The sequence below is a fragment of the Trichomycterus rosablanca genome, chromosome 14, assembly GCF_030014385.1.
Source record: "Trichomycterus rosablanca isolate fTriRos1 chromosome 14, fTriRos1.hap1, whole genome shotgun sequence".
NCBI lineage: Eukaryota > Metazoa > Chordata > Actinopteri > Siluriformes > Trichomycteridae > Trichomycterus > Trichomycterus rosablanca.
Window position 1 is genome coordinate 21585749 of NC_086001.1, and position 11503 is coordinate 21597251.

Genomic DNA, 11503 nt, shown 5'->3' on the forward strand with positions numbered 1-11503 from the left:
CACAGCAGCTTCTTGTTCTTCTTATGATGTTTAATGGCGGTTGGCAGAACAACTTAAGACGCACCAGCGTCACCAACTGGACTGGAGTTGAACAGCAGCTTAGCAGTAAAACATCTCCATTAGCCCTGTATCTCTCAGCTACAGTGTTGGGGGGAACGCGGTACAGTCACGTGATTACTTTTTATCTGTAACGAAGTCATTACAGTTACATATTTGTAATGACATTACAGTTACTGTGATGAGGGATGAGTCGTTCCTGAACGAACCGATTCTATTGAACGACTCTTTGAAACGAACTAAAGGAACCGAGTCGCTCCTCTAGTATAAGGACAAATAATTAAGGAATAAACTCGTTTAATGATGTTAAATCTGATTGGTTCATGGCGTGTATGTTTTAAAGCAGAATCAAACACAGGCACATCTCTGTACAAGAGAGGATTTTTCTGAAACTAAATAAATAAAGTAAATAAATGGAATTTGTTTGTAGATGTGATTCCAGTATACAGTATTTGTTTGGGTTTAGAATGTAACGTGAAAGTAAAGTAATGAGGAACGAGATTACATTTTCCAGGATGTAATGAGTAAAGTAATCCCACTACAATTGTAGTTAAGTAATAAGTAATGAGTAATGGATTACTTTTTTGAGTAACTACCCCAACACTGCTCAGGTAGCTTTAGAGAGGACTACAGTCAGTCCTAGACGTTCTTCTAAGCAGTTTCTCTAATGTCATGTTTTGTTTTCCAACTCACACATTCACACCAGTAGAAGCTTAAAAATAACACTACAAACCAACTAGTCTATAAGCACAAGAGGATCCATCTTTACAGACGGTGCTGTTTATGGTTTTACACTTTAAAATATGAGGAGTTTTTTTATTACAACAAACACCACGGCAACAATTAATAATTATAAAAATAAAATAATAATAATAAAGTCACAAATCTGTGCTTAAGCAACAAGCTGTAATTTATTTCTAGCACCACTAGATGGAGACGATGCATTTGGTACAAAAACACCACAACAAATCATCTGGATTCAACCTTTTCTTCACTAGGATTTATATGAACTGGGTTTTATGCACTAGAAGATGGTGGGATTATTAAACGTAAATATGAGTATTTCTTTTAACAAAGGAGTTTAGCTACCACTAATTCATACCTGTCAAGTTTTGGATTTAAAAATAAGGGAAATTTTCCGCCGCGCGCTTTGAGCCGTCCCACCAGCCCAACCGAGGTTCAGTATCCCTTACATTTTAAGACAGGTTTACAAGAAATCTAAAATAACCACCTGTGAACCACTTACAAACTACAATTAGATGATCAGAATCTGATAGGCCTACCTTTGTTGACACTGAAATGCTGTGGACATTCCTACATATGTAATTCTTATAATACAGCCTAAATGAAAACACAGTTACAAACCTTACAGAATGCATAACTCTGCCCCATCCTGCTCCTCTTTAGAAAGGTAAATTCGATGTCCCATTTAGATATTTACATGCAGTCTTAACTTTTTTGGCAGGAATGCCCTCTCTCTCCTTGCATCCATCCATCTCTCCCTGTTCCAGGTTTGTTCCCGCTGTCTGCACTGACATCGTGAGAACTGCCACTTGCAGCAGTCTGGGTGGCAGTTCTCGCGAGGTTAGTGACATTTCAGTTTGGAGAGGCACAGGAATGTTTTTTAAATTATAATTGTAGTATTGTGTAAAGGAAACATAAAAATACTTACCTGTAATGGGGAGCTGAACCTGTGGGAGGCACTGTTACCTTTTGTTATTGTTGTGGTGAGGTTAAAGCAGGGTCAGAAGAAAGTTACCGTTCTGAGAGTTTGCACATGACTTTATTGCTTATCTGAGATTTGTTGGTTAATAATAAAGACACTTAAATATATTATATTTGGATGTGATGATTGAAGATACCACAATAAAATAATACGGGAAATTTACGGGAAAATACTAATACGGGAGGACGGCGGGAAAGAGGGGTAAAATACGGTAGTTTCCCGGCCGAAACGGGAGACTTGACAGGTATGCTAGTTTGGTCTATAGATAAACACAAAGAACAAAGACTCATGATGATAGAACAATGCAACACTGTTCAGTCCACAGCCCTCCATTCACACCTTCTCATGTACATTCTGGTGGAGGACGGTTCATTATTTGCTAAGTGGAAATCATCTAAAGACTAGAATTTTGGAGTGTAGACCTAGAAGTGTTAAAGTAAGAGGCGATTCATTTATGAAAACTTAGCGTTCATAATATGAAGAATTTATGCAAACACCATAAAGACCAGGGTAAAATTCTTCCACTTGAAAGTAAAAGTTGTTCTGTGTTTATTAAAGTAGATTAAACTTGAATAATGAATAAAAACAGATTCAGATCTGAGGTTGGTACATTACACCACATTACATTTGATGATTAATGATCATATTCATACCATCATGTACATTTGATAATTGAAGTAGAACAGTTCTAGTGTATATTAGTAGAAAAGAAAGTACACATAGCTTTTTCTGTACATGCAGTAGTGGAGTATCATTTTATTTTCTCCTCTGAATGCGATGGTGTTTTTCAAGACGACTCCAGTCACAAAAACTATTAAAAATGCTGCTTCCAGTAAAACTTCATCCGCACTTTAAGCAGCAATATGGGTCATCCTCTTATGTGAATGCGCTGGTGTGGTGTACTTAAAGGATATTCCTTTCACTAAAGTTCTTTTCAGACAGTAAACAGTGATACGACCTCTCTCCTGTGTGAATGTGCTGGTGTTGTTGGAGAACATAATGTGCAATAAAATACTTCCCACACTCTTAACAGTGATGTAGTTTCTCTATGTGAATACGCTGATGCCGTTTGAGATTATTTTCATGAGCAAAAATCTTTCCACACTCTTAACAGTGATGTAGTTTCTCTATGTGAATACGCTGATGCTGTTTGAGATTATTTTCATGAGCAAAAAACTTCCCACACTCTTAACAGTGATGTAGTTTCTCTATGTGAATACGCTGATGCCGTTTGAGATTATTTTCATGAGCAAAAATCTTTCCACACTCTAAGCAGTGATACGGCTTCTCTCCTGTGTGAATACGCTGGTGTACTGTAAGGACGCTACTTTGAGTAAAACTCTTTCCACACTCTAAGCAGTGATACGGTTTCTCTCCTGTGTGAATGCGCTGGTGTACTTTAAGGGCACTACTTTGAGTAAAACTTTTTCCACACTCAGTGAAGTTATGTGGTTTCTCTCCTGTGTGAATACGCTGGTGGTTTTGAAGGGTACTATGTTCAGCAAAACTCTTTCCACACTCTGAGCAGTAATATGGTTTCTCCCCTGTGTGAATACGCTGGTGTTTTTGAAGGGTACCATGTTCAGCAAAACTCTTTCCACACTCAGTGCAGTTATATGGTTTCTCTCCTGTGTGAATACGCTGGTGTTTTTGAAGGGTACCATGTTCAGCAAAACTCTTTCCACACTCTGAGCAGTAATATGGTTTCTCTCCTGTGTGAATACGCTGGTGTTTTTGAAGGTTATTCTGTTGAGCAAAACTCTTTCCACACTCTAAGCAGTGATACGGCTTCTCTCCAGTGTGAACACGCTGGTGTACTTTAAGGTCACTTCTTTGAATAAAACCCTTTCCACACTCTGAGCAGTGATAGGGCTTCTCTCCAGTGTGAACACGCTGGTGTACTTTAAGGTCACAACTTTGAATGAAACTCTTTCCACACTCTGAGCAGTGATGTGGCTTTTCTCCAGTGTGAATACGCTGGTGTACTTTAAGAGCATTACTGTAAGAAAAACTCCTCCCACACTCTGAGCAGTAATACGGTTTCTCTCCTGTGTGAATACGCTGGTGTAATTTAAGGTTACTGCTTTGAGTAAAACTCTTTTCACAGTCCGAGCACTGAAATGGCTTCTCTCCTGTGTGAATGTGCTGGTGTCTTTGGAGCGTACTCTGACGAGAAAAACTGCTTCCACACTCTGAGCACTGAAATGGCTTCTCTCCTGTGTGAATGCGCTGGTGTTTTTGAAGGGTACCCTGTTGAGCAAAACTCTTTCCACACTCTGAGCAGTTATATGGTTTCTCTCCTGTGTGAACACGCTGGTGTTGTTGGAGATTACTCTGCTTAGTAAAACTCTTCCCACACTCTGAGCAGTGATGAAAGTTCTTCATGTTTATGCTTTGATAAGACTGTAGAAACTGTTTCCTTGGAAAGCAACAGAAACGAAGTCAATTAATTAGAATTACTTTTACTACATTAATACCACAATAATATTAAACTCATCATCTAGTAATAAAAACATTAAATTCACTTCATGTCTAAGTGAGAATCTGAATTCAAAGAACATCAGGATAAAATACTTATAAATACTGCAGATATTAATAATTAAATAACTATAAATAACTTGATATAAATAAAGATATAAGAGATCTGACTTTCTCAACATCAGTCCTGCACCAAGCAAATCTAATCCAGTTCATGACAGGACTAATAATTAGCTCACAAGTGTAAATCTTTGGTGAGCTGGGAGTAAAAAAGGCTTCATAAATCACCACAATTATGAGCATAAAGCTATTTTAAACAGTCTGAATATATTAACCTGATAATATTAAATAACATCATGAAATAAAAAGAACAACAAATGCAACATAAATGTAAAAGAAACAAACAAGAAAACCCTTTACCTTCCTGTTAGAATCCTGGCAGCCACTTTAACAAAGCTGGTGTCTCCAGCAGGTCGTTTCTAATGAAGAACGTGCAGAAGATCCTTCTTACCAAGTGACTCAGCTACAAGTCTAGAGTTTAGTCCTTAAATAGAGCTGAGGACAAAGACCCAAGACCAGTTCAAAACTCTGCATTGGTCAATCATCAGCCAACTATTCACACCTTCTTGTGTGAAGTACTAGCTCATTATCTATGGAACGTGTGCAAATGAAGTAGATGGAGCCACAAAGCATGATGGGTGAAGTCAAACTACACCTATTTATCTCAGCAGAGAAGTTATTTACATTTAATCCTAAACACAAACAAGGAATTGAAAGGCTATTCTGTAAAGTGAAATGACATGAACTTAGATAAAGCTTTTATGATAAGAATCTAAGTCATGTAAAATGCTGTATGTATATTTGTGTGAATTAGTTTCTACTGTATATGAGGAACAATAAGAAAACTATAAGAGGAAACACCCACCTATAGATTTATCTGTGTTTATGGTGTAGAAATATTTACTCTGCACTTGTGTGTGTGTGAACTGTTTGATTTACTACTGTGGTCAAGCCTCCACTTCAAAATGCTCAGTCAAATCAGCTCCCACATTGTTTGTGAAGATGTGCGTATACTAAACATTACTGTAAAAGCGTCTGACGAAACTATTTAGGATAGAAATTCAGGGTTTAAAATAAAAGGTTTGGTAATAACTGGACATTATGATTTTACTTTAAATCCAACTAAAACATAATCTAAGCTCATTTCCGTTTTAATTTAGATTGTTATTAAATGGAATAATCTTGATTACATGAACTGTTATTGTTATTAAAAGGAATTCTCTTGTTTCCACAGAACAATTCCACTTCATAATGATAGTACATCACATGTAGTTTACACTCAGTTAATATCAAGACATTCTGATGTATCATTTCTAAATACATTCTAGAAATGTGACAATATAAAAGGCCTTTATTATGAAGTTCAAGTGTACCAAAAAACAGGGTTTAGATGTGCAAAACTTTTAGCATAGACCATGTGATCTCTACCGTAAAACATGGTGTAAATGAACCTGGGTGTAAATAGAATTTACACCAGGGTGCAAACTGTACACTTTGCTGTTTACACCAGGGTGCAGATAGCATCTGCCTAATTTAAAATAGTTCTTCATGTAACCTAAAATTCTATTCATAATTAATTAGTTAATAATGAAGATTGGAGAGGAAAGAACAGAAAAAAGTAGAAGTGAAATTCAGAGCTTTTAGTATTTAAAGTGTTATTATTAGATGTTCTTTTATGAGATCTAAAACGATTACAAAAAATTCAATAAAATGACTAATAGTTTAATGATAAAATATTACTAGCTGTAATACCAATGTAAACAAAATACATCACAAAAAATATTAATCTGAATGTAAAATGAAACTATATTATTATTAATAATAAAAGATTCACTAGTAGTACACTGATAGATCATTTGCCATTTCACCAATATCTGTGACACCCTGGATTCTGGGCTAGTTTTAGCTGTAGGGTTGATTTTAGACCAGACATTAGGCTGGATAATTTAGTTGAACCTGGAAACTCTCACGATTTTCCCGCTAAATTGGGCTTGTTTAAAAATTCAGTCATGGTTGAGGATTTGCGCTCACATACCTATGAACAAGGTCTGCTAGTTTTAGCATGTGAAGGGCGGGTTTAGACAGACTTTGAGCTGGATATTTGTGCTGGACTTGGCATCCCTGGGTAGAGTTGAATTGTTTGGCGTTGGTTCCAGTTGCTGCTGGAGGTGAACAGAACGAGTACAAGTACAGTCTGTGTTCCTGTAGTTATGAACTGCTCTAATTCTCAGCAGTTTTAACAGGATTTGAACGGAAGGTAAAGCTCTTATTTTCAGGTTTTGTTTCCTTCACTTTATTAATCTTTATGTTTCCTCAGTGAGCTCGTATCACTGCTCAGAATGTAGAAAGTGCTTCAGTAAATCCAACAGTTCACATATTTCTACACCATAAATACAGATAAATCTATAGGTGCGTGTTTCCTCTTATAGTTTTCTTATTGTTCCTCATATACAGTAGAAACGAATTCACACAAATATACATACAGCATTTTACATGACTTAGATTCTTATCATAAAAGCTTTATCTAAGTTCATGTCATTTCACTTTACAGAATAGCCTTTCAATTCCTTGTTTGTGTTTAGGATTAAATGTAAATAACTTTTCTGCTGAGATAAATGGGTGTAGTTAGACTTCACCCATCATGCTTTGTGGCTCCATCTAGTTCATTTGCACACGTTCCATAGATAATGAGCTAGTACTTCACACAAGAAGGTGTGAATGTTTGTCTGATGATTGACCAATGCAGAGTTTTGAACTGGTCTTGGGTCTTTGTCCTCAGCTCTATTTAAGGACTAAACTCTAGACTTGTAGCTAAGTCACTTGGTAAGAAGGATCTTCTGCACGTTCTTCATTAGAAACGACCTGCTGGAGACACCAGCTTTGTTAAAGTGGCTGCCAGTATTCTAACAGGAAGGTAAAGGGTTTTTTATATTTAGTTTATTTTACATTTATGTTGCATTTGTTGTTCTTTTTATTTTATTATGTTATTTAATATTATCAGGTTAATATATTCAGACTGTTTAAAATAGCTTTATGCTCATAATTGTGGTGATTTATGAAGCCTTTTTTACTCCCAGCACACCAAAGATTTACACTTGTGAGCTAATTATTAGTCCTGTCATGAACTGGATTAGATTTGCTTGGTGCAGGACTGATGTTGAGAAAGTCAGATGTCTTATATCTTTTTTTATATCAAGTTATTTATAGTTATTTAATTATTAATATCTGCAGTATTTATAAGTATTTTATCCTGATGTTCTTTGAATTCAGATTCTCACTTAGACGTGAAGTGAATTTAATGTTTTTATTACTAGGTGAAGAGTTTAATATTATTGTGGTATTAATGTAGTAAAAGTAATTCTAATTAATCGACTTGTTTCTTTGTTTCTGTTGCTTTCCAAGGAAACAGTTTCTACAGTCTTATCAAAGCATAAACATGAAGAACTATCATCACTGCTCAGAGTGTGGGAAGAGTTTTACTATGCAGAGTAATCTCAAACAACACCAGCGCATTCATACAGGAGAGAAGCCATATCACTGCTCAGAGTGTGGCAAGAGTTTTGCTCAACATGGTACCCTTCAAAACCACCAGCGCATTCACACAGGAAAGAAATCGTATAACTGCACTGAGTGTGAAAAGAGTTTTACTCAAAGTAGTGCCCTTAAACTACACCAGCGCATTCACACAGGAGAGAAGCCGTATCACTGCTCAGAGTGTGGAAAGAGTTTTGCTGAACATGGTAACCTTCAAAAACACCAGCGTATTCACACAGGAGAGAAACCATATAACTGCACTGAGTGTGGAAAAAGTTTTACTCAAAGTAGTGCCCTTAAAGTACACCAGCGTGTTCACACAGGAGAGAAACCGTATTACTGCTCAGTGTGTGGAAAGATCTTTGCTCATGAAAATAGTCTAAAACGGCATCAGCATATTCACATAGAGAAACTACATCACTGTTAAGTGTGTGGGAAGTATTTTATTGCACATTATGTTCTCCAACAACACCAGCGCATTCACACAGGAGAGAGGTCGTATCACCATTCACTGTCTGAAAAGAACTTTATTGAAAGGAATATCCTTTAAGTACACCACACCAGCGCATTCACATAAGAGGATGACCCATATTGCTGCTTATAGTGCGGATGAAGTTTTACTGGAAGCAGCATTTTTAATAGACACCAGTACGGTCACACAGAAACTCGTTTTTTCAAGAAGACTGAAGTCGTCTTGAAAAACACCAGCACATACATTCAGAGGAGAAAATAAAATGATACTCCACTACTGCATGTACAGAAAAAGCTATGTGTAATTTTTTCTCTTATAGTTTTCTTTTTTTACTAATATACACTAGAACTGTTCTACTTCAATTATCAAATGTACATGATGGTATGAATATGATCATTAATCATCAAATGTAATGTGGTGTAATGTACCAACCTCAGATCTGAATCTGTTTTTATTCTTTATTCAAGTTTAATCTACTTTATTAAACACAGAACAACTTTTACTTTCAAGTGGAAGAATTTTACCTTGGTCTTTATGGTGTTTGCAAAAATTCTTCATATTATGAATGCTAAGTTTTCATAAATGAATAGCCTCTTACTTTAACACTTCAAGGTCTACACTCCAAAATTCTAGTCTTTAGATGATTTCCACTTAGCAAATAATGAACCGTCCTCAACCAGAATGTACATGAGAAGGTGTGAATGGAGGGCTGTGGACTGAACAGTGTTGTATTGTTTTATCATCATGAGTCTTTGTTCTTTGTGTTTATCTATAGACCAAATTAGTGGTAGCTAAACTCCTTTGTTAAAAGAAATACTCATATTTACATTTAATTATCCCACCATCTTCTAGTGCATAAAACCCAGTTCATATAAATCCTAATACAGATTGAACTGACATGTTTTGAAATTACATTTAAAAATAAATAAATGCTATTGTGGTAGTTCAGGTGTTTTCTTATCATGGAGGTGACCAATTGACCAAGACCAACTGAGGGGTCAGGAGACAAGTGTTTCTTTACTGATGAATAAATATATTTGTTAAATTGTAAATTCCAATCGAGTCCTCTGTGTGATGAGAGTTTGGTTTTAAATCTGATGTCAGCAAATGTGTCCATGGTTGTTAAATGCGACTAAACTCGTCAATGTATTTGTATGTAGGCTTGAGCTGGAGTGACAATAGAAAGTGGATGTAAAGAACTGGGTGGGTAATAATTCAAAATAGTTCTTCATGTAACCTAAAATTCTATTCAAAAATCATAAGAGGATGAAAATACTAAATCGTTAATAAAGAAGATTGGAGAGGAGAAGAAAACAGGAGAGGAAAGAACAGAAAAGAGTAGAAGTGAAATTCAGAGCATTTATTATTTAAAGTGTTACTACTAAATGTAATAAGAGCTACCAGTACTGCTACTAGGTCCCACTGTCACTCTGTTAATCACTGTGCTGCTGGTGAAGAAAAGGTTGACTACAGATGAACGTCTGATATCGGAAGCTAAGCAGGGGTGGGCCTGGTTAGTACTTGGTTGGGAGACTGCCTGGGAATACCAGCTGCTGGAAGCTTTTATGGCTCTTTTGTGTTTTTGTAACGTGTTGTAGACCTGCACTGGCGACTGTTTTTGGTATACAGGAAAGAAAAGGCTGAATGCAGGTGAAAAGGTGTTATTTGGCAACCAGCACTGTGTAAATATTGGACAGAACACATGATGGGTTATTTTAACTTGTTGGGTTGTGCAGTTTAACCATTGTGCTGAGCTGTGAGGTTCTTTTTTATCATGGATCAACTATGTAACTTTACTGCAGCTTGTATTTAAATGAAAGGTTTACATTGCTGTCTTCAGGATTTCCTCTTTAGTGATATTTAATGTTAATAGCTGTTCTGATCTAAAAGATGCTGCTGCCTTTGACCTTTAAAACTGAGAAGTGACTTGTGAGATAATTCAAATAAACATTTGTTTTATGCAACTTTAAACCTGTAATAAAAGGTGAACATTTTAAATGTGTCTTTATTTGCTTTAACTAAGCAGTTTCTGTAGCAGCTTGTTTGTTAGATTAAGTCCAAAATGGGTGTGGCCAGTACAGGGATCGAACCCACAACCTTGGCGTTATTAGCACCACGCTCTAACCAACTGAGCTAACCGGCCGACGTCCAAGGGCAGGGCATATACCCACATACCCGATTCTACACTGACCGCCCTTCAGTTATGGACCTGCCACACAGAAACGATGGAGAGCTTTACTGTTGTTGAGCAGAACAGATCTTCATGTGAGATGACTGAGGTTCATGTATTTTTCTTTTAAGAATAAATAAAAGCTGATGCTTTTAACCTCTTACTTTCCTAATACTTTTATTCTACACGATCTAAATTTCTTTTAGTCTTCTGCCATGTGCAGTACAAGAATTCACTAAATTACACAGCAGCTCTCTTTTTATTTATTTATTTATCTTTGCTATTGACAAAATTGATTGTAAGCATTTATAAAGATCATGCCACGTTCATTAGGTGAAATGAAGCCAGAATTAAAGATGGCAGAAGAACAGGGTGGTATTCTTACTTTCAGTGATTAAATTACTCAGGTTAGAAAGTCCTGATACGCAGCACAGGCTCACCTGACTCTCTCTCAACCATGCTACCTTTAATCATTAAAGAGGGTACGGGGATCAAACTCGCGACCTTGGCGTTATTAGCACCACGCTCTCACCAACTGAGCTAACCGGCCCTTTATTCCTACTAACATGCAGATCAACATGTGTAATTAAATCTATGCGATCAGCTTTAGTGAATTTAATCATTATTATTATAACTTGTCTATGTCACTGATTCTGTACCTCTGTACTCCCAGAGCATGTTCAGTGTTTAGGTGCCACACCCCTTTTGTGATTGGTCTCCAGGTAATTAGACCCAGCTGTACCTGGTCTGAGCTGAGAGCATTTAAGAAGGCAGTTGGGAAACAGTCACTGGAGACTATAGGCTTGTTCGACTTAACCCGGCGCTGCGCAGACCGATCGCCGCCTGGCTCGGTACGGTGCATGCCGGTTAGTTTTTTTTGTCCGACTTGCGTCGGCGCCACCGGCGCGTCATGATGACAGACTCGTTATAATCTTGAGAGAGCGCGGCGGCTGCAGGCGGCGGAACCGGTCACTGCAGTTGCTCTCCACGGGCTGCGCTACCTGAG

At 37.0% G+C, this 11503-nt stretch overlaps 1 protein-coding gene and 1 non-coding gene across 2 annotated transcripts; both read right to left on the minus strand.

The window, feature by feature from the left end:
* Nucleotides 1-2989: 2989 nt before the first annotated feature.
* On the minus strand, nt 2990-4144 carry LOC134326960 (zinc finger protein 135-like; the record flags this gene model as incomplete). The annotated part of the gene is made up of 1 exon (XM_063009041.1): nt 2990-4144. A coding segment is annotated over one exon (1155 nt), but the record flags the coding sequence as incomplete, so codon positions are not given.
* Nucleotides 4145-10396: 6252 nt separating this feature from the next.
* trnai-aau (transfer RNA isoleucine (anticodon AAU)) lies at nt 10397-10470 on the minus strand. Its single transcript has one exon. It is a non-coding gene; the product is annotated as a tRNA-Ile (tRNA).
* Between the last annotated feature and the right edge of the window lie 1033 nt (nt 10471-11503).